Source organism: Nerophis ophidion, linkage group LG16 (assembly GCF_033978795.1).
Source record: "Nerophis ophidion isolate RoL-2023_Sa linkage group LG16, RoL_Noph_v1.0, whole genome shotgun sequence".
In the NCBI taxonomy this organism is placed as follows: Eukaryota; Metazoa; Chordata; class Actinopteri; order Syngnathiformes; family Syngnathidae; genus Nerophis; species Nerophis ophidion.
This window is the reverse complement of record NC_084626.1, coordinates 485578-510166: the sequence shown is the minus strand read 5'-3', so window position 1 is coordinate 510166 and position 24589 is coordinate 485578. Positions and strand designations below refer to the sequence as shown.

General features: G+C 44.6%; 1 protein-coding gene across 1 annotated transcript in view; it reads right to left on the bottom strand.

Moving 5' to 3' along the window:
* slc2a9l2 (solute carrier family 2 member 9, like 2) overlaps window positions 1-24589 on the bottom strand; it is a 104207-nt gene that overhangs the window by 31149 nt on the left and 48469 nt on the right. Inside the window, exon 6 of the mRNA XM_061875647.1 lies at window positions 13467-13599. Coding sequence (XP_061731631.1) covers window positions 13467-13599 — 133 coding nt within the window. The remainder of the gene's footprint in view (window positions 1-13466; window positions 13600-24589) is intronic.

Here is a 24589-nt window from a genome sequence, read left to right as displayed (position 1 = left end):
GGATTATTCTACTAAGGAAAATCTGTCTTTAGACAGCTTCAATAGTGCACATGTCCATCATGAGTTTTCCAGAGAGTGATGGCCCTTGCTTTCAGGAAATTGGTATTCTACAGGAATGCAGGTTTGGATTTTAGAAGAAAGTGTAAAGACATTAGCAATATCCGGTAGGAAGCCCTCACAAGTAGAAGTAGAGGATAGGGTTCGGAAGTCACCCGACTCAAACCGATCACAGGAAACAGGTTGACTGACCAGCCCCAAGGCTAGAACAACAAAGAGTAACTGTCTTCGTGTAGAAGATATTTAAGGACAGTTGTCCAAGAAGACGGCAGAAGAGTGATCAGGCCCATACTCTATTTCCTGGAATCTGCAGTTCCAGTCTGAGGCTCGCTGAAACAAATAAAGCTTTTTGTTCGAGGATTCCTCGTTGCCGTCGTCTTGGCACAATCCCGACAATCACACGACCGACAAATATACAACAATTCCTCTGTCACCTCAGCCAAAAACAAAACATGACCATACTACATACATTAAGTACATTGGGATAAAATTGCATTTTCCTGCTTACGAAAATATGCGCATTTTAAATGAAGGATTTTCTAGTGCATTCTGCATTACCAATGACACCATGTGACCATGGTATGCTGTGCAAAACACCTGAATACTCCAGTATAAAACTTTATGCAATAATCCCAGCAAAGCAACTTAAAAGTAATGAAATGTGAATTCTAAAGTCAGCAGTTAGAAACAGCACATTGATACATAAAGTGTGCAGTTCCGTTTAAATGTTCAGTGGGAGTTGGCAGGATCATTTCAAAAACAGTTCCAAGACAAGACAACATACAGTACAAACCACAGATCATTGAGGTCTGAAAGGAGGTCTCACTAGTTAGGCTCACTGTTTAAATGGATATTAGGAATTGTAGGAGGAACAATATTATTCTATGTAAACAAGGTCATAAAGTACACCTGGTCTGAATAATAACTTGGTCTGAACAATAACCTGGTCTAAATAATGACCTGGGTCTAACCTGTGAACCTGTGAAACCCTTTGAGGCACATGGGATTAATGAGCATACGGGTAAATAGTGATTGGTTGATGGATTGGGTGTCATTCCCTGAAATGCAGCCCAATGACTGTGGAAATCTGCATTTTTTCTTCAGGCAGTCTTTATCAAACTCATTGGAACGCCACCAAATAAAGGTTTCAGCACCATCACCTGAGCCCACGCAGATTATCGATCCATCCCTAAATCGAACTTTCATCTAGTCATCCATAGTCCAAAATGGTTTCCCCTGAGCCATTGTAATCTTGTCTTTTTCTGTTTCGATGGTAATGACGACTTTCATTTAGCTTTTCTCTATTTAAATACCATTTTTATGAAGCGTTTTGTTTGCAGTTCAGACACAGGCGGTGTCAACCGTTTCTGCAAATGTATTCTTCATTTGCTTCACTGTGCTTTTTCTGTTTTCAAGACCTATTGCCTTATGTTTTCTGTCTTGACTGTTTGAGGCTTTCTTTGGTCTAACAGCATGCTCGCCTTTTACAACCTTTCCATGTTGTTTGTATTTGGCCAGATTTTAGATACAGATCCCTCTGAACTTTGATTGATTGATTGAAACTTTTATTAGTAAAGTGCACAGCACAGTACATATTCCAAACAATCAACATATGTTGCAATATTGCGCAAAGATTTACCTTCTTGACGAAGTTCGATACATTTCTCCTTTGTTTGGCTCCCATGTTGGCGACATGATTCATGTTAATCCAGCTGGTGCAACAGCTCTCCGAGGTGTGCAAACTCCTTTTTGAGGCAGACTAATTAACAGATGTAATCTGATGCAGGTGTTAGCTTCGAAAATGAAAGTTTTCAGGGTGTTTACATTTGTTGATCAATTGAGGACTCCACACTTTTTTTCACTCGGCTTTATCTCAAAAAGTTAACTGTTATTGTTCATTTAGTTTAGTGTTTCTCAAAGCCAGAAACTTGTGTCATGTCTGTTTTCTACAAGTCTGGTCATTCCTTATTTTTTGCCAGGGCTTGTAGTCATAAAATATTGGGAATTATTTTTTTTTTTAAACATATGTTGCATTTAGAGACTCCAACAGTAGCCACCATACACATGGGCAACATTTATTTCATCTGATCATATTTCGGAACAGAATGTTCTTGTGTACATTGACCCTAGAAAAAATGATCTGATCACGACATGCAATTAAATGCATCGCAGCTTAAATTCGAATACTTTAACTTTGCTATGCACCATATACCGTATTAGGTATATGGTATATGCTACGGTGCCATCTTTTGGACGCGTTTGCTCACTGCAAGTGTCGTAAAAGCAATGACTTCCACTGTTAACAAACCGGGCTTTGTGCATTTCTTCTTGTCCGACGTCACGTATTTATATATTTTGTTCGTCTGTTCACTACTTTTGTTTAATCTCTCTTTTTCAAATGGAGCTGTTCCCTGCTATTCATGTAGCGATATGTATGGGTTGGTGTACTCATGTCACGACACTGTACAGTGTATTTTCCTGAGGCTAATAGTTAGCACTTAGCATGGCTGTAAGGTCTTGAATAAAACAGCTGGTTCAGACGACAACTGGATCACTCCTTTTGTTACATCGACACATGACAATCAAGAACATACTTTTGTTTTTGCGAGTCTTATTTTTAGAACGACAAACTTAATTCATAACGCTACTTCTGTACGTGTGTGGAGGGGAGACAGCAGCAAGATAATCGCTTCATTCCAAGACTAATGCATTTAGTCCAAAATATGGTCGTCAAAAAAAATGCGCAGTGAGAATCAGTTCAACCCGAATTTCGGCAGAAGTGTTTTCATGTGCTCCTATCCGAATATTGGCATAAACCACCTGTCTCGATCCGAATTCAATTTGATTCCAACCCGTGTGATCGGGTCAGAATATTCCAAATACATGTTTACATGGGGCATTGTTATCCCGGTTATGCTTTTAATCCGATTAAACGTGTCCACGTGTCCATGTGCACATAGCTAGGGACTGTTCCCCAATCCATCGCACAAACAACATTGTCAAGTTTGCCACTGTTGTACGACTGATTAAGAATAATGATGAGTCAGCCTAAAGGCAGGAGGTATGCTCCCAAAACAACTTGGGGATCAACACAACAAAACCAAATAATTTATTGGTGAATTAAGGACATCCCAAAGAACCACTACGGGAGTGGAGGTTAAGATGGTGGAGATCTTCAGGTTTCTTGGGAGTACACATTCTAACCCAACTGGTCCACCCACGCCTCCTATCAGGGGAGGATTGCCCATTAGTGCCTTTACTTCCTCAGGAAGATAAAGCGGTTACGCCTGGGTTGCATGGTAATGCGCGGATCATTTCCCCAAGATGCAGACGTGACTCCATAGGCAGCGTGCAGGTAGGACAATGATTTATTTTCCATAAATCAGTCAAGAATTCAAACAGAAAAGCGTCCCGAGCATGGGGAGGTATGGCGAACCTTAGCACAGGAACAAGGATGAAGAATAACCAGAATAACCAAACGTACCTTGTTTCATGAAGCAAACAAAACAGCCAGACTGAGTGTAGCGAAAGGCAGGAATAAATAGCTCTCTGATTAGCGACCGGGAGCAGCTTAGCGTCCCGGCCACTAATCAGAGGCAGGTGAAAATAATCAGCACCCATGGCAACCAAGAAACAGAAACCCAGGGGTGCTAAACAGAACTAAGGGAATCTTAAAACAAAACAAAACATGATCTGGGCAACAAATCATCACAGTTCCCCCCACTTAAGGGCAGATTCTAGATGTACCCATAAAAAAACAAAAAAAAAACAGAACAAGTTCAAAAGCCACGGGAGGGTGGAGGGAGGACTTGGTTGTGGGTCACCAGGCCAAGTGTCCCCGAATCCACCGGGGACGAGTCAGGTGGCGGCAGCAAGCCCACAACTGGTTAATATTTACAGGGCCGCCACAGTCCATCCTGATCTTCTGTTGCATGGAGTGGTTCACAAGCTGCACCACCAAGGACAGGAAGGACCTGCAGCAGATGGCCAAGTCGAGAGAGAAAATCATTGGGACCCAGAAACATCAGTACTGATATCATAAACCATGGATACGTCCTGTTCTCCCCCATCCTTTCTGAAAAGAGATACTGTCCTCTTAAATCCAGAACCACAAGACTGTTGTTAGGGGAATATTTTCCACCTTGGCAAAATGGAATGTGTAAGGAGTCCTCCTCTGTGTGTGTTTGAGAACAAAACACAATGAGTCCACCCTGTGTTTGTACCTTTGAACATACATAGCATACTTCCTAGTTTGGATGATGAGAAGGGGTGCCAAGCACGAGACGGTGCCAATACAGACGTTTGTGCCAAAAACACACACACGAAGGTATCTTCTGCTTTTGTTGGACTGAAGCCCAAGCAACTTTGGGGAGAGTAGCAGAATGGACAAAATGTGAACAGTGGGTCCATCAAGAGAGAAAACGCCAGACTTTGTAGAGCTCGCTCTTCTCTCCAGCGCTGGTATTGCTAATTGTAGAAGGACTTCTCCTTTTAAAAGGAAAACCCAATCACTGTAGCAGCTTTTTCCAACAGGCCATCAGAACTATCATCCCACTCAGCCAACAGAGCTGCAATATGAGCCAACAACAAGGACCTGTGTTGCTTCTCATGCCGTCCATTCTGGCTGAGCTCAGTACCAAAGATGTGAGGGCAGCCAGGGCAGGGGGCCTTTTTGCCTCAGACGCCCCATTTTTGCAGTTGTTATTAAATATCACAGCAGCACAAATATGAAGTGTCTCATAACTGACATCATCTCCCTGCATGTCTGGAGACGACTTCAGCTGCAAAACCCTCAACTTGCTGCCGTCTTTCTGTTTATTAAAGGGGAACATTATCAGCGGACCTATGTAAGCGTCAATATATACCTTGATGGTGCAGAAAAAGGACCATATGTTCTTTTAACCGATTTCCAAACTCTAAAAGGGTGAATTTGGCGATTGAAACGCCTTTCAATTGTTCGCTGTCGGAGCAATGACCTTTCACCTGTGACGTCACAACAGGAAGCAATCCACCATATTCTCCAACACATTACACACACCAAGTCAAATCAGCTCTGTTATTTTCCATTTTTTCCACTGTTTTCCGTACCTTGGAGACATTATGCCTCGTCGGTGTGTTGTCGAAGGGTGTAACAACACGAACAGGGAAGGATTCAAGTTGACTTACGTGAAGTGTGCTAATCAGACATATCAATGGTCATGGCATGCTAATCGATGCTATTTAGGCTAGCTGTATGTACATATTGCATCATTATGCCTCATTTGTAGCTATATTTGCATCCAGCCTTTCCCTCCACCCACATTTAATGCCAAACAAACACATACCAATCGACAGATTTAAGTTGCACCAGTGGTCAAAATATGCAATCGTTGGTTCAATATGGCTCAACAGCTTCAGTTTCTTCTTCAATTTCATTTTCGGTACCTGCCTCCACACTCCAACCATCCGTTTCAATACATGCGTAATCTGTTGAATCGCTTGGGCCGCTGAAATCCGAGTCTGAATCCGAGCTACTATGCTATACCTTTCTGTGCTATCCGCCATATTTGTTTCTGGTGGCTTCACGCAGTGACGTCACAGGACAATATACGGGTGGCTATAACGACGGTTAAAATCAGGCACCGGGCGGTATAGCTCGGTTGGTAGAGCGGCCGTGCCAGCAACTTGAGGGTTGCAGGTTCGATCCCCGCTTCCGCCATCCTAGTCACTGCCGTTGTGTCCTTGGGCAAGACACTTTACCCACCTGCTCCCAGTGCCACCCACACTGCTTTAAATGTAATAAATAAATATTGGGTTTCACTAAGTAAAGCGCTTTGAGTCACTAGAGAAAAAGCGCTATATAAATATAATTCACTTCACTTCACTTCACTTTGAAGCCGTTTTTCGGGATATTGCGTGATGGGTAAAAATTTGAGAAAAACTTCGAAGCCCCTGGGAACTGATTTGTATTGGTTTAAACCCTTCAGAAATGGTGATAATGTTCCCATTTCAAATGATGGAGAACCACATTTGAGTTGAGTATGAACTGAGACCTGGGGAGAGCATAAACAAAAACAGATGGCACAGAGGAAACAAGAGTGAAAGTGTCAGCCGCGTCCTTCAATGCTGCACTTAATAATAGTACTTGGGCTTGTTGCAGGAATGGATGATATTCTTAGTGAGCCTGTTAAACTGTTCCCTTGCAAACATATCCAAAGCAACATACCATCCAATCCTTTGAATGATAGTAGGGATGACATACGAAAAAAAAAAAGAATTACCATATTTTCCGGACCAGAAGGCACGTGCCCCAGTGAAATCTGTCTGGCGACGCCACTGCTAGCGACACATCTAGCATCTATTTCTGGTGATATTGTAGACTGTACTAAGTAGAGTAAGTATAAGTCAGGAATATCGCTTGTAATCGGTTAATTGGAGTGGAAGTGGCGGGCAAAGCATTTCAGCACCGGTGCAGCTCGGCTAACTTCCGTGGTGGACCGACCTGGTCTTACAAGATGTAGTTTCTCAAATACATATCTGCCACCTAATCAACATTTGGCTCTCCTTCCTTGTGGGTTCTCTGGAAGCCACTTCCTGCTTCCGCAAACCACAACTTGTGATTGGATACTCACTTGGGAGTGACAAGTGAGTATCCAATCACAGTCACGTTTAACGTAACCATGAGCTACTGTCAACAAGTCGTGATCTGATTGGCTATCGTAACTGTCTAATAACTGCATGTCCTCCTTTGTTAAACTGCACAGTTGCTTCATGGAGCGCTGGCGGCTAGCTAGCTGAATTCTGATTGGATAAAAGCTGTAATGTAAAACCAGGCAACACTGCAGTCTAATATGATGAACACCTGCATGAATTAATGTAAAAAATAAAATGAACTTGTATTAATTTATGATCATGATTTACACCACTGGTTCTGTGACACTTTGAGGCCAGCTTTAATAAAAGATCAAACATTTCACCCTCAAGGGAATTCTCTTCAGCGTCAAGGATCAGAAAGCACCTTCGAGACGAATCTGATCAAAGAATTTTTACGACGTTCCAGTTCTTTGTGCCGAGCTAACACATGCAGTTTGAGGTACAGAATGGCATGATCCAGGCCTGCTTTTCTGTAGACTACATGGTTTAACCTTGATGCACATTGTTTCAACTCTGTTGTCCCCCTTGGTGTCCTCCCACTGGGATGTGGACAGACTGAACAGCAGGACACAGTCGTCCTTTTAAGGGGAACTGCACTTTTTAGGGGGGAATCATTCACAATCATTATGAGAGACATGACGAAGGATTGTTGTTTTTTTATGCATTCTAAATATCTAATCAATGTGTTTAAAAGTCGGCTTACAATGAAGCTGATGGGAGCCGCTCTGTTCTTCTTAAAAAGCCCTTAAAAAACATCCAAACATCACCATTAAGGTTTTATAAACATGCTGTATATATTTCATGTAGTAACATTCATAATAACATGTAATATATACATGATGTAAGTATATATGTCATGTAGTAACATTCATGATAACATGTAATATATACATGATGTAAGTATATATGTAGTATCTAGTAACATTCATAATAACATGTAATATATACATGATGTAAGTATATATGTAGTATCTAGTAACATTCATAATAACATGTAATATATACATGATGTAAGTATATATGTCATGTAGTAACATTCATAATAACATGTAATATATACATGATGTAAGTATATATGTCATGTAGTAACATTCATAATAACATGTAATATATACATGATGTAAGTATATATGTAGTATCTAGTAACATTCATAATAACATGTAATATATACATGATGTAAGTATATATGTAGTATCTAGTAACATTCATAATAACATGTAATATATACATGATGTAAGTATATATGTCATGTAGTAACATTCATAATAACATGTAATATATACATGATGTAAGTATATATGTAGTATCTAGTAACATTCATAATAACATGTAATATATACATGATGTAAGTATATATGTAGTATCTAGTAACATTCATAATAACATGTAATATATACATGATGTAAGTATATATGTCATGTAGTAACATTCATAATAACATGTAATATATACATGATGTAAGTATATATGTAGTATCTAGTAACATTCATAATAACATGTAATATATACATGATGTAAGTATATATGTCATGTAGTAACATTCATAATAACATGTAATATATACATGATGTAAGTATATACGTCATGTAGTAACATTCATAATAACATGTAATATATACATGATGTAAGTATATATGTCATGTAGTAACATTCATAATAACATGTAATATATACATGATGTAAGTATATATGTCATGTAGTAACATTCATAATAACATGTAATATATACATGATGTAAGTATGTATGTAGTATCTAGTAACATTCATAATAACATGTAATATATACATGATGTAAGTATATATGTAGTATCTAGTAACATTCATAATAACATGTAATATATACATGATGTAAGTATATATGTCATGTAGCAACATTCATAATAACATGTAATATATACATGATGTAAGTATATATGTAGTATCTAGTAACATTCATAATAACATGTAATATATACATGATGTAAGTATATATGTCATGTAGTAACATTCATAATAACATGTAATATATACATGATGTAAGTATATATGTAGTATCTAGTAACATTCATAATAACATGTAATATATACATGATGTAAGTATATATGTCATGTAGTAACATTCATAATAACATGTAATATATACATGATGTAAGTATATATGTCATGTAGTAACATTCATAATAACATGTAATATATACATGATGTAAGTATATATGTCATGTAGTAACATTCATAATAACATGTAATATATACATGATGTAAGTATATATGTCATGTAGTAACATTCATAATAACATGTAATATATACATGATGTAAGTATATATGTCATGTAGTAACATTCATAATAACATGTAATATATACATGATGTAAGTATATATGTCATGTAGTAACATTCATAATAACATGTGATATTGACCTATTTTGATCATTTTAAGAATACACGGATCATTAATTTCAGTAACGCATCACATTGGCTTTTTTCCTACTCATTGCAGACTTTGAGAGCCAATGAACATAAAACAACTTTTCTTACTGTACAAGGTCTGCTGTCATATATTTTAGTTTAGATAAAAATTGTCTCATAATCCTTACGAAGAAAAAGGGTGAGGGTGGTGGGGGGTGGGGGGAGACAAGTACTTTTCGTGTGGTCTTTGCCAGTTCCAGGTCCTAAATGGTTGACAAAGTGTCCCAACTTGTTGGATTATATCCTCAGTCATATACTTTTCAGGTGAGAGGCATGATTTATGATCTTGAATAAACGTACAGAGAGCAGGGAAGCAAGGAAACAGTTGAACAGTGGATGATGTAAACAATGGGACAAACAGAAGTGATCACAGCCCCGCTATAAATAGTTTGTCTGTGTCAGCACTTATAATAACAATATCACCAATACTTGGTTAATATTCAAGTCACAAAATGCAAATAGAGTTTTGTCGGCACTTTTTGGATGGTTATTTATCGGATTTTATGGGCGGAATATTGGAGCTGCCATGGACTTTTATTTGCGATTATTTAATATTTCAAATGCACTTTCGTCTCTCATAATGATTGTGAACCCTAGGCAACATCCTTCCATCCATTTACTACCGCAGGGCACCATAGGCAACATTCCCCCCAAAAGTGCAGTTCCCCTTTAAAGTACAAGTTACAATAAAGTACTCCATTATTGGACTCCGAGGTAAAAGTTTTTACTTTCAGGAATTTTGCACTGACTTTTTTAGGTCGATCCTAAGTAATTGCACTTAGAAAAGTAGCATCATTACCTTTGTGGCGTGCCAAAGTGAAAGCATGCAGTGTGTATGTTGCAGCCAATAAATCATGCAGTGTGTATGTTGCAGCCAATAAAGCATGCAGTGTGTATGTTGCAGCCAATAAATCATGCAGTGTGTATGTTGCAGCCAATAAAGCATGCAGTGTGTATGTTGCAGCCAATAAAGCATGCAGTGTGTATGTTGCAGCCAATAAAGCATGCAGTGTGTATGTTGCAGCCAATAAATCATGCAGTGTGTATGTTGCAGCCAATAAATCATGCAGTGTGTATGTTGCAGCCAATAAATCATGCAGTGTGTATGTTGCAGCCAATAAATCATGCAGTGTGTATGTTGCAGCCAATAAAGCATGCAGTGTGTATGTTGCAGCCAATAAATCATGCAGTGTGTATGTTGCAGCCAATAAAGCATGCAGTGTGTATGTTGCAGCCAATAAAGCATGCAGTGTGTATGTTGCAGCCAATAAATCATGCAGTGTGTATGTTGCAGCCAATAAAGCATGCAGTGTGTATGTTGCAGCCAATAAATCATGCAGTGTGTATGTTGCAGCCAATAAAGCATGCAGTGTGTATGTTGCAGCCAATAAATCATGCAGTGTGTATGTTGCAGCCAATAAATCATGCAGTGTGTATGTAGCAGCCAATAAATCATGCAGTGTGTATGTTGCAGCCAATAAATCATGCAGTGTGTATGTTGCAGCCAATAAAGCATGCAGTGTGTATGTTGCAGCCAATAAATCATGCAGTGTGTATGTTGCAGCCAATAAATCATGCAGTGTGTATGTTGCAGCCAATAAAGCATGCAGTGTGTATGTTGCAGCCAATAAATCATGCAGTGTGTATGTTGCAGCCAATAAAGCATGCAGTGTGTATGTTGCAGCCAATAAATCATGCAGTGTGTATGTAGCAGCCAATAAATCATGCAGTGTGTATGTTGCAGCCAATAAATCATGCAGTGTGTATGTTGCAGCCAATAAATCATGCAGTGTGTATGTTGCAGCCAATAAATCATGCAGTGTGTATGTTGCAGCCAATAGCAGTGTGTATGTTGCAGCCAATAAATCATGCAGTGTGTATGTAGCAGCCAATAAATCATGCAGTGTGTATGTTGCAGCCAATAAAGCATGCAGTGTGTATGTTGCAGCCAATAAATCATGCAGTGTGTATGTTGCAGCCAATAAAGCATGCAGTGTGTATGTTGCAGCCAATAAATCATGCAGTGTGTATGTTGCAGCCAATAAATCATGCAGTGTGTATGTTGCAGCCAATAAATCATGCAGTGTGTATGTTGCAGCCAATAAAGCATGCAGTGTGTATGTTGCAGCCAATAAATCATGCAGTGTGTATGTTGCAGCCAATAAATCATGCAGTGTGTATGTTGCAGCCAATAAATCATGCAGTGTGTATGTTGCAGCCAATAAATCATGCAGTGTGTATGTTGCAGCCAATAAATCATGCAGTGTGTATGTTGCAGCCAATAAATCATGCAGTGTGTATGTTGCAGCCAATAAATCATGCAGTGTGTATGTTGCAGCCAATAAATCATGCAGTGTGTATGTTGCAGCCAATAAAGCATGCAGTGTGTATGTTGCAGCCAATAAATCATGCAGTGTGTATGTTGCAGCCAATAAATCATGCAGTGTGTATGTAGCAGCCAATAAATCATGCAGTGTGTATGTTGCAGCCAATAAAGCATGCAGTGTGTATGTTGCAGCCAATAAATCATGCAGTGTGTATGTTGCAGCCAATAAAGCATGCAGTGTGTATGTTGCAGCCAATAAATCATGCAGTGTGTATGTTGCAGCCAATAAATCATGCAGTGTGTATGTTGCAGCCAATAAATCATGCAGTGTGTATGTTGCAGCCAATAAAGCATGCAGTGTGTATGTTGCAGCCAATAAATCATGCAGTGTGTATGTTGCAGCCAATAAATCATGCAGTGTGTATGTTGCAGCCAATAAATCATGCAGTGTGTATGTTGCAGCCAATAAATCATGCAGTGTGTATGTTGCAGCCAATAAATCATGCAGTGTGTATGTTGCAGCCAATAAATCATGCAGTGTGTATGTTGCAGCCAATAAATCATGCAGTGTGTATGTTGCAGCCAATAAATCATGCAGTGTGTATGTTGCAGCCAATAAAGCATGCAGTGTGTATGTTGCAGCCAATAAATCATGCAGTGTGTATGTTGCAGCCAATAAATCATGCAGTGTGTATGTTGCAGCCAATAAATCATGCAGTGTGTATGTTGCAGCCAATAAAGCATGCAGTGTGTATGTTGCAGCCAATAAATCATGCAGTGTGTATGTTGCAGCCAATAAAGCATGCAGTGTGTATGTTGCAGCCAATAAAGCATGCAGTGTGTATGTTGCAGCCAATAAATCATGCAGTGTGTATGTTGCAGCCAATAAATCATGCAGTGTGTATGTTGCAGCCAATAAATCATGCAGTGTGTATGTTGCAGCCAATAAATCATGCAGTGTGTATGTTGCAGCCAATAAATCATGCAGTGTGTATGTTGCAGCCAATAAAGCATGCAGTGTGTATGTTGCAGCCAATAAATCATGCAGTGTGTATGTTGCAGCCAATAAATCATGCAGTGTGTATGTTGCAGCCAATAAATCATGCAGTGTGTATGTTGCAGCCAATAAATCATGCAGTGTGTATGTTGCAGCCAATAAATCATGCAGTGTGTATGTTGCAGCCAATAAATCATGCAGTGTGTATGTTGCAGCCAATAAAGCATGCAGTGTGTATGTTGCAGCCAATAAATCATGCAGTGTGTATGTTGCAGCCAATAAATCATGCAGTGTGTATGTTGCAGCCAATAAATCATGCAGTGTGTATGTTGCAGCCAATAAATCATGCAGTGTGTATGTTGCAGCCAATAAATCATGCAGTGTGTATGTTGCAGCCAATAAATCATGCAGTGTGTATGTTGCAGCCAATAAATCATGCAGTGTGTATGTTGCAGCCAATAAATCATGCAGTGTGTATGTTGCAGCCAATAAAGCATGCAGTGTGTATGTTGCAGCCAATAAATCATGCAGTGTGTATGTTGCAGCCAATAAATCATGCAGTGTGTATGTTGCAGCCAATAAATCATGCAGTGTGTATGTTGCAGCCAATAAAGCATGCAGTGTGTATGTTGCAGCCAATAAATCATGCAGTGTGTATGTTGCAGCCAATAAATCATGCAGTGTGTATGTTGCAGCCAATAAAGCATGCAGTGTGTATGTTGCAGCCAATAAATCATGCAGTGTGTATGTTGCAGCCAATAAATCATGCAGTGTGTATGTTGCAGCCAATAAATCATGCAGTGTGTATGTTGCAGCCAATAAATCATGCAGTGTGTATGTTGCAGCCAATAAATCATGCAGTGTGTATGTTGCAGCCAATAAATCATGCAGTGTGTATGTTGCAGCCAATAAAGCATGCAGTGTGTATGTTGCAGCCAATAAATCATGCAGTGTGTATGTTGCAGCCAATAAAAGCTGGCGGCACATTGCTGGTGTCCTCACAATACCTCTCTGGGCGCCGGCCTCGTCCCTCCTCTCCATCAGCAAGAAGCGAGGACTCTCCGGAAGAAAAGGCAGAACGCAGAGTTGCAGCAATGCAGGCAACGCCAGGAAGGAGAAGAGGTAATTCCACCTGGACTCCTGCAGTCCAAAAAATCAGTCAAGAAGAAAAAAGAAATGAGAAAGAACAATACAGTGTCCACTGCCTTCAAGTGCTGTTGATTGACAGCAGATACACTTGCTGCACCACACCATATCAACACCACCACTTGCTGCACCACACCATATCAACACCACCACTTGCTGCACCACACCATATCAACACCACCACTTGCTGCACCACACCATATCAACACCACCACTTGCTGCACCACACCATATCAACACCACCACTTGCTGCACCACACCATATCAACACCACCACTTGCTGCACCACACCATATCAACACCACCACTTGCTGCACCACACCATATCAACACCACCACTTGCTGCACCACACCATATCAACACCACCACTTGCTGCACCACACCATATCAACACCACCACTTGCTGCACCACACCATATCAACACCACCACTTGCTGCACCACACCATATCAACACCACCACTTGCTGCACCACACCATATCAACACCACCACTTGCTTCACCACATCATATCAACACCACCACTTGCTGCACCACACCATATCAACACCACCACTTGCTGCACCACACCATATCAACACCACCACTTGCTGCACCACACCATATCAACACCACCACTTGCTGCACCACACCATATCAACACCACCACTTGCTGCACCACACCATATCAACACCACCACTTGCTGCACCACACCATATCAACACCACCACTTGCTGCACCACACCATATCAACACCACCACTTGCTGCACCACACCATATCAACACCACCACTTGCTGCACCACACCATATCAACACCACCACTTGCTGCACCACACCATATCAACACCACCACTTGCTGCACCACACCATATCAACACCACCACTTGCTGCACCACACCATATCAACACCACCACTTGCTGCACCACACCATATCAACACCACCACTTGCTTCACCACATCATATCAACACCACCACTTGCTGCACCACACCATATCAACACCACCACTTGCTGCACCACACCATATCAACACCACCACTTGCTGCACCACACCATATCAACACCACCACTTGCTGCACCACACCATATCAACACCACCACTTGCTGCACCACACCATATCAACACCACCACTTGCTGCACCACACCATATCAACACCACCACTTGCTGCACCACACCATATCATCACCACCACTTGCTGCACCACACCATATCAACACCACCACTTGCTGCACCACACCATATCAACACCACCACTTGCTGCACCACACCATATCAACACCACCACTTGCTGCACCACACCATATCAACACCACCACTTGCTGCACCACACCATATCAACACCACCACTTGCTGCACCACACCATATCAATAGCACACCCTTCTCTTATCTTTCCCACTCCCAAATGTTTTGCAAGGTGCAAATGACCCCTCACACGCCGACTTCTTCCTCCTCAGCAAAGTGATGACTTCTTACATTTCATTCAATTTACATTTCAATCGGTTTAGTATCGCAGGGTTTAAATATGCTACGCGATATCATTTGAATAGATGATCCATGATGGTGCTTGGAAATGTAAAAGACAAATATGTTCCTCTGGTCACGGAGCCACATGAGTGCTGGTCCAGATGTTCATTAACTGGCGCTTGTTAAGAAGGCACAGATGTGTGAAAGTGGCACAGATGTACTTTTCAACCTTTTCATCACTTTTGGGACGATACATGGACCAGTTGAATGACACCTGTGTCATGGCCTGTATCGCTCTCACAGCCACTTGGCCACTTGGAGGAGGGTGGCAGGAACCTACAAAAACTACACTAGGAGGAGGGTGGCAGGAACCTACAAGAACTACACTAGGAGGAGGGTGGCAGGAACCTACAAGAACTACACTAGGAGGAGGGTGGCAGGAACCTACAAGAACTACACTAGGAGGAGGGTGGCAGGAACCTACAAAAACTACACTTGGAGGAGGGTGGCAGGAACCTACAAGAACTACACTAGGAGGAGGGTGGCAGGAACCTACAAGAACTACACTAGGAGGAGGGTGGCAGGAACCTACAAGAACTACACTAGGAGGAGGGTGGCAGGAACCTACAAAAACTACACTAGGAGGAGGGTGGCAGGAACCTACAAGAACTATACTAGGAGAAGGGTGGCAGGAACCTACAAAAACTACACTTGGAGGAGGGTGGCAGGAACCTACAAAAACTACACTAGGAGGAGGGTGGCAGGAACCTACAAAAACTACACTAGGAGGAGGGTGGCAGGAACCTACAAAAACTACACTTGGAGGAGGGTGGCATGAACCTACAAAAACTACACTAGGAGGAGGGTGGCAGGAACCTACAAAAACTACACTAGGAGGAGGGTGGCAGGAACCTACAAGAACTATACTAGGAGGAGGGTGGCAGGAACCTACAAAAACTACACTTGGAGGAGGGTGGCAGGAACCTACAAAAACTACACTAGGAGGAGGGTGGCAGGAACCTACAAAAACTACACTAGGAGGAGGGTGGCAGGAACCTACAAAAACTACACTAGGAGGAGGGTGGCAGGAACCTACAAGAACTACACTAGGAGGAGGGTGGCAGGAACCTACAAGAACTACACTAGGAGGAGGGTGGCAGGAACCTACAAGAACTACACTAGGAGGAGGGTGGCAGGAACCTACAAAAACTACACTTGGAGGAGGGTGGCAGGAACCTACAAGAACTACACTAGGAGGAGGGTGGCAGGAACCTACAAGAACTACACTAGGAGGAGGGTGGCAGGAACCTACAAGAACTACACTAGGAGGAGGGTGGCAGGAACCTACAAAAACTACACTAGGAGGAGGGTGGCAGGAACCTACAAGAACTATACTAGGAGAAGGGTGGCAGGAACCTACAAAAACTACACTTGGAGGAGGGTGGCAGGAACCTACAAAAACTACACTAGGAGGAGGGTGGCAGGAACCTACAAAAACTACACTAGGAGGAGGGTGGCAGGAACCTACAAAAACTACACTTGGAGGAGGGTGGCATGAACCTACAAAAACTACACTAGGAGGAGGGTGGCAGGAACCTACAAAAACTACACTAGGAGGAGGGTGGCAGGAACCTACAAGAACTATACTAGGAGGAGGGTGGCAGGAACCTACAAAAACTACACTTGGAGGAGGGTGGCAGGAACCTACAAAAACTACACTAGGAGGAGGGTGGCAGGAACCTACAAAAACTACACTAGGAGGAGGGTGGCAGGAACCTACAAAAACTACACTAGGAGGAGGGTGGCAGGAACCTACAAAAACTACACTAGGAGGAGGGTGGCAGGAACCTACAAGAACTACACTAGGAGGAGGGTGGCAGGAACCTACAAAAACTACACTAGGAGGAGGGTGGCAGGAACCTACAAAAACTACACTAGGAGGAGGGTGGCAGGAACCTACAAAAACTACACTAGGAGGAGGGTGGCAGGAACCTACAAGAACTACACTAGGAGGAGGGTGGCAGGAACCTACAAAAACTACACTAGGAGGAGGGTGGCAGGAACCTACAAGAACTATACTAGGAGGAGGGTGGCAGGAACCTACAAAAACTACACTTGGAGGAGGGTGGCAGGAACCTACAAAAACTACACTAGGAGGAGGGTGGCAGGAACCTACAAAAACTACACTAGGAGGAGGGTGGCAGGAACCTACAAAAACTACACTTGGAGGAGGGTGGCAGGAACCTACAAAAACTACACTAGGAGGAGGGTGGCAGGAACCTACAAAAACTACACTAGGAGGAGGGTGGCAGGAACCTACAAGAACTATACTAGGAGGAGGGTGGCAGGAACCTACAAAAACTACACTTGGAGGAGGGTGGCAGGAACCTACAAAAACTACACTAGGAGGAGGGTGGCAGGAACCTACAAAAACTACACTAGGAGGAGGGTGGCAGGAACCTACAAAAACTACACTTGGAGGAGGGTGGCAGGAACCTACAAAAACTACACTTGGAGGAGGGTGGCAGGAACCTACAAAAACTACACTAGGAGGAGGGTGGCAGGAACCTACAAAAAAATACACTAGGAGGAGGGTGGCAGGAACCTACAAAAACTACACTAGGAGGAGGGTGGCAGGAACCTACAAAAACTACACTTGGAGGAGGGTGGCAGGAACCTACAAAAACTACACTAGGAGGAGGGTGGCAGGAACCTACAAAAACTACACTAGGAGGAGGGTGGCAGGAACCTACAAGAACTACACTAGGAGGAGGGTGGCAGGAACCTACAAAAACTACACTAGGAGGAGGGTGGCAGGAACCTACAAAAACTACACTTGGAGGAGGGTGGCAGGAACCTACAAAAACTACACTAGGAGGAGGGTGGCAGGAACCTACAAAAACTACACTAGGAGGAGGGTGGCAGGAACCTACAAAAACTACACTTGGAGGAGGGTGGCAGGAACCTACAAAAACTACACTAGGAGGAGGGTGGCAGGAACCTACAAAAACTACACTAGGAGGAGGGTGGCAGGAACCTACAAGAACTATACTAGGAGGAGGGTGGCAGGAACCTACAAAAACTACACTTGGAGGAGGGTGGCAGGAACCTACAAAAACTACACTAGGAGGAGGGTGGCAGGAACCTACAAAAACTACACTAGGAGGAGGGTGGCAGGAACCTACAAAAACTACACTAGGAGGAGGGTGGCAGGAACCTACAAGAACTACACTAGGAGGAGGGTGGCAGGAACCTACAAGAACTACACTAGGAGGAGGGTGGCAGGAACCTACAAAAACTACACTAGGAGGAGGGTGGCAGGAACCTACAAGAACTATACTAGGAGGAGGGTGGCAGGAACCTACAACAACTACACTTGGAGGAGGGTGGCAGGAACCTACAAAAATTACACTAGGAGGAGGGTGGCAGGAACCTACAAAAACTACACTAGGAGGAGGGTGGCAGGAACCTACAAAAACTACACTTGGAGGAGGGTGGCAGGAACCTACAAAAACTACACTAGGAGGAGGGTGGCAGGAACCTACAAAAACTACACTAGGAGGAGGGTGGCAGGAACCTACAAGAACTATACTAGGAGGAGGGTGGTAGGAACCTACAAAAACTACACTTGGAGGAGGGTGGCAGGAACCTACAAAAACTACACTAGGAGGAGGGTGGCAGGAACCTACAAAAACTACACTAGGAGGAGGGTGGCAGGAACCTACAAGAACTACACTAGGAGGAGGGTGGCAGGAACCTACAAAAACTACACTAGGAGGAGGGTGGCAGGAACCTACAAAAACTACACTAGGAGGAGGGTGGCAGGAACCTACAAGAACTACACTAGGAGGAGGGTGGCAGGAACCTACAAGAACTACACTAGGAGGAGGGTGGCAGGAACCTACAAAAACTACACTAGGAGGAGGGTGGCAGGAACCTACAAGAACTATACTAGGAGGAGGGTGGCAGGAACCTACAAAAACTACACTTGGAGGAGGGTGGCAGGAACCTACAAAAACTACACTAGGAGGAGGGTGGCAGGAACCTACAAAAACTACACTAGGAGGAGGGTGGCAGGAACCTACAAAAACTACACTTGGAGGAGGGTGGCAGGAACCTACAAAAACTACACTAGGAGGAGGGTGGCAGGAACCTACAAAAACTACACTAGGAGGAGGGTGGCAGGAACCTACAAAAACTACACTAGGAGGAGGGTGGCAGGAACCTACAAAAACTACACTAGGAGGAGGGTGGCAGGAACCTACAAAAACTACACTAGGAGGAGGGTGGCAGGAACCTACAAAAACTACACTAGGAGGAGGGTGGCAGGAACCTACAAGAACTACACTAGGAGGAGGGTGGCAGGAACCTACAAGAACTACACTAGGAGGAGGGTGGCAGGAACCTACAAAAACTACACTAGGAGGAGGGTGGCAGGAACCTACAAAAACTACACTAGGAGGAGGGTGGCAGGAACCTACAAAAACTACACTTGGAGGAGGGTGGCAGGAACCTACAAAAACTACACTAGGAGGAGGGTGGCAGGAACCTACAAAAACTACACTTGGAGGAGGGTGGCAGGAACCTACAAAAACTACACTAGGAGGAGGGTGGCAGGAACCTACAAAACTACACTAGGAGGAGGGTGGCAGGAACCTACAAAAACTACACTAGGAGGAGGGTGGCAGGAACCTACAAAAACTACACTTGGAGGGTGGCAGGAACCTACAAAAACTACACTAGGAGGAGGGTGGCAGGAACCTACAAAAACTACACTTGGAGGAGGGTGGCAGGAACCTACAAAAACTACAAATGTGCTGACTTGCTTTAAAGCATACGTCACTCCCTTTTCTTCCTCTCCTTAAAAAGATGGAAGTCGATGCCAACGCCTGCGTGCAATTAATGATATCATGGCCATAACTGCAAAACAGGGGAGGACATTACGTGGATGGCGAGCTGGCGGTGGATGGTGGAGGGTGTGTCAGTGGATGGTGGAGGGTGTGTCAGTGGTGGAGGGTGTGTCAGTGGATGGTGGAGGGTGTGTCAGTGGATGGTGGAGGGTGTGTCAGTGGATGGTGGAGGGTGTGTCAGTGGTGGAGGGTGTGTCAGTGGATGGTGGAGGGTGTGTCAGTGGATGGTGGAGGGTGTGTCAGTGGTGGAGGGTGTGTCAGTGGATGGTGGAGGGTGTGTCAGTGGGTGGTGGAGGGTGCGTCAGTGGTGGAGGGTGTGTCAGTGGGTGGTGGAGGGTGTGTCAGTGGTGGAGGGTGTGTCAGTGGATGGTGGAGGGTGTGTCAGTGGTGGAGGGTGTGTCAGTGGATGGTGGAGGGTGTGTCAGTGGATGGTGGAGGGTGTGTCAGTGGGTGGTGGAGGGTGTGTCAGTGGATGGTGGAGGGTGTGTCAGTGGATGGTGGAGGGTGTGTCAGTGGATGGTGGAGGGTGTGTCAGTGGTGGAGGGTGTGTCAGTGGATGGTGGAGGGTGTGTCAGTGGATGGTGGAGGGTGTGTCAGTGGGTGGTGGAGGGTGCGTCAGTGGTGGAGGGTGTGTCAGTGGGTGGTGGAGGGTGTGTCAGTGGTGGAGGGTGTGTCAGTGGATGGTGGAGGGTGTGTCAGTGGTGGAGGGTGTGTCAGTGGTGGAGGGTGTGTCAGTGGGTGGTGGAGGGTGTGTCAGTGGATGGTGGAGGGTGTGTCAGTGGATGGTGGAGGGTGTGTCAGTGGTGGAGGGTGTGTCAGTGGATGGTGGAGGGTGTGTCAGTGGTGGAGGGTGTGTCAGTGGATGGTGGAGGGTGTGTCAGTGGATGGTGGAGGGTGTGTCAGTGGATGGTGGAGGGTGTGTCAGTGGATGGTGGAGGGTGTGTCAGTGGTGGAGGGTGTGTCAGTGGATGGTGGAGGGTGTGTCAGTGGATGGTGGAGGGTGTGTCAGTGGGTGGTGGAGGGTGTGTCAGTGGATGGTGGAGGGTGTGTCAGTGGATGGTGGAGGGTGTGTCAGTGGATGGTGGAGGGTGTGTCAGTGGTGGAGGGTGTGTCAGTGGATGGTGGAGGGTGTGTCAGTGGATGGTGGAGGGTGTGTCAGTGGGTGGTGGAGGGTGCGTCAGTGGTGGAGGGTGTGTCAGTGGGTGGTGGAGGGTGTGTCAGTGGTGGAGGGTGTGTCAGTGGATGGTGGAGGGTGTGTCAGTGGTGGAGGGTGTGTCAGTGGATGGTGGAGGGTGTGTCAGTGGTGGAGGGTGTGTCAGTGGATGGTGGAGGGTGTGTCAGTGGATGGTGGAGGGTGTGTCAGTGGATAGTGGAGGGTGTGTCAGTGGTGGAGGGTGTGTCAGTGGATGGTGGAGGGTGTGTCAGTGGATGGTGGAGGGTGTGTCAGTGGATGGTGGAGGGTGTGTCAGTGGTGGAGGGTGTGTCAGTGGATGGTGGAGGGTGTGTCAGTGGTGGAGGGTGTGTCAGTGGATAGTGGAGGGTGTGTCAGTGGTGGAGGGTGTGTCAGTGGGTGGTGGAGGGTGTGTCAGTGGTGGAGGGTGTGTCAGTGGATGGTGGAGGGTGTGTCAGTGGTGGAGGGTGTGTCAGTGGTGGAGGGTGTGTCAGTGGATAGTGGAGGGTGTGTCAGTGGTGGAGGGTGTGTCAGTGGTGGAGGGTGTGTCAGTGGGTGGGGGAGGGTGTGTCAGTCCATCGCCTGCTAGCCATTCAAAAACAGACCTAAAAATGAGCCATCATCAATCTTCCCCAAGACGTGACTTGATTGACATTCAGGACACTCGAGGGTCTTGTGAGACGACACTGGCTGCTGCCACATCATTATTAAGAAAAAAGGACCTACAGGAAGGCCAGAAACACTTTTTATTTCAACAGACTCTCACTCCGTACCTGTTGTCAAAACTCTAAAGACCGACTGCACAGTTCCTGTCTTCACAATAAAAGACCTTCTTCCTCCTGCCTGCACTAAAAAAATAAGACCTTTTCATACCTTTTTACCTGCACCTTGCCTACCGCTGTGGTCTACGTATTGTGAAGTGAAGTGAATTATATTTATATAGCGCTTTTCTCAAGTGACTCAAAGCGCTTTACATAGTGAAACCCAATATCTAAGTTACATTTAAAGCAGTGTGGGTGGCACTGGGAGCAGGTGGGTCAAGTGTCTTGCCCAAGGACACAACGGCAGTGACTAGGATGGTGGACGCGGACGTGGATCACAAAGTTAAAGTACACACTAGATTTGGCAAAATGATTCTCTGCATTTGACCCATCACCCTTGATCACCCATTGGGAGGTGAGGGGAGCAGTGAGCAGCAGTGCTGGCTGTGCCCAGGAATCATTTTTGTTGATTTAACCCCCAATTCCAACTCTGGATGCTGAGTGCCGAGCAGGGTAATGGCTCCCATTTTTATGGTCTTCGGTCTGCCTCGTCTATTCCGACTGTTCCAAAGCAAAGACCCACCTGCTGCCACCTCCTGACATGGAAGAGTATTACGTGGTTACTCTGCCGAGCTCGAGACAGAACAGACGCTAAGCAACGGCGCATTATTTGTGGATTCTATATACTGGTTTGCAAAAAAATCTTTTTAACCGCAATAGGTGAAAGTACATAATCTCCCACAACACATCAGACTGTGTCCCGCGGCACAGTGGTTGAAAAACACTGGAGTATGCAATATGTGGACTGTGATAAATAACATTTTGACTGCCAGTGCAACGCTTGGTGAGGCACACAATGATCCGTCAGTGACGGCCAACACCATAACTATCAACATTGCTTATTTCCCGCTGGGATCCTGCAGCGCTCCTCGGGGCCGCACACAAGACAAATAGTCCAAGAAGAGTAGATTCACCTGTGCAGGTAATGTGCGACATATTCATGGCGAGCTGCCTCTGAGGCTGCCTCTTTGTCTTTCATCCACCGCCTGCTAGGTTGAGGAGCAAGACTTGCTGTTCAAGGGCCGCTGCAAAGAAAGTCAACCTTTCAAGCAAGTACTTCCCTCAATGAATCCAATGTCAGTTGGACAACATGGACGTCATGTCCTACAAAAGGTGTCCCAACATGGACGTCATGTCCTACAAAAGGTGTCCCAACATGGACGTCATGTCCTACAAAAGGTGTCCCAACATGGACGTCATGTCCTACAAAAGGTGTCCCAACATGGACGTCATGTCCTACAAAAGGTGTCCCAACATGGACGTCATGTCCTACAAAAGGTGTCCCAACATGGACGTCATGTCCTACAAAAGGTGTCCCAACATGGACGTCATGTCCTACAAAAGGTGTCCCAACATGGACGTCATGTCCTACAAAAGGTGTCCCAACATGGACGTCATGTCCTACAAAAGGTGTCCCAACATGGACGTCATGTCCTACAAAAGGTGTCCCAACATGGACGTCATGTCCTACAAAAGGTGTCCCAACATGGACGTCATGTCCTACAAAAGGTGTCCCAACATGGACGTCATGTCCTACAAAAGGTGTCCCAACATGGCCGTCATGTCCTACAAAAGGTGTCCCAACATGGACGTCATGTCCTACAAAAGGTGTCCCAACATGGACGTCATGTCCTACAAAAGGTGTCCACACATGGACGTCATGTCCTACAAAAGGTGTCCCAACATGGACGTCATGTCCTACAAAAGGTGTCCCAACATGGACGTCATGTCCTACAAAAGGTGTCCCAACATGGACGTCATGTCCTACAAAAGGTGTCCCAACATGGACGTCATGTCCTACAAAAGGTGTCCCAACATGGACGTCATGTCCTACAAAAGGTGTCCCAACATGGACGTCATGTCCTACAAAAGGTGTCCCAACATGGACGTCATGTCCTACAAAAGGTGTCCCAACATGGACGTCATGTCCTACAAAAGGTGTCCCAACATGGCCGTCATGTCCTACAAAAGGTGTCCCAACATGGCCGTCATGTCCTACAAAAGGTGTCCCAACATGGACGTCATGTCCTACAAAAGGTGTCCCAACATGGACGTCATGTCCTACAAAAGGTGTCCCAACATGGACGTCATGTCCTACAAAAGGTGTCCCAACATGGACGTCATGTCCTACAAAAGGTGTCCCAACATGGACGTCATGTCCTACAAAAGGTGTCCCAACATGGACGTCATGTCCTACAAAAGGTGTCCCAACATGGTCGTCATGTCCTACAAAAGGTGTCCCAACATGGACGTCATGTCCTACAAAAGGTGTCCCAACATGGACGTCATGTCCTACAAAAGGTGTCCCAACATGGACGTCATGTCCTACAAAAGGTGTCCCAACATGGACGTCGTGTCCTACAAAAGGTGTCCCAACATGGACGTCGTGTCCTACAAAAGGTGTCCCAACATGGACGTCGTGTCCTACAAAAGGTGTCCCAACATGGACGTCATGTCCTACAAAAGGTGTCCCAACATGGACGTCATGTCCTACAAAAGGTGTCCCAACATGGACGTCATGTCCTACAAAAGGTGTCCCAACATGGACGCCATGTCCTACAAAAGGTGTCCCAACATGGACGTCATGTCCTACAAAAGGTGTCCCAACATGGACGTCATGTCCTACAAAAGGT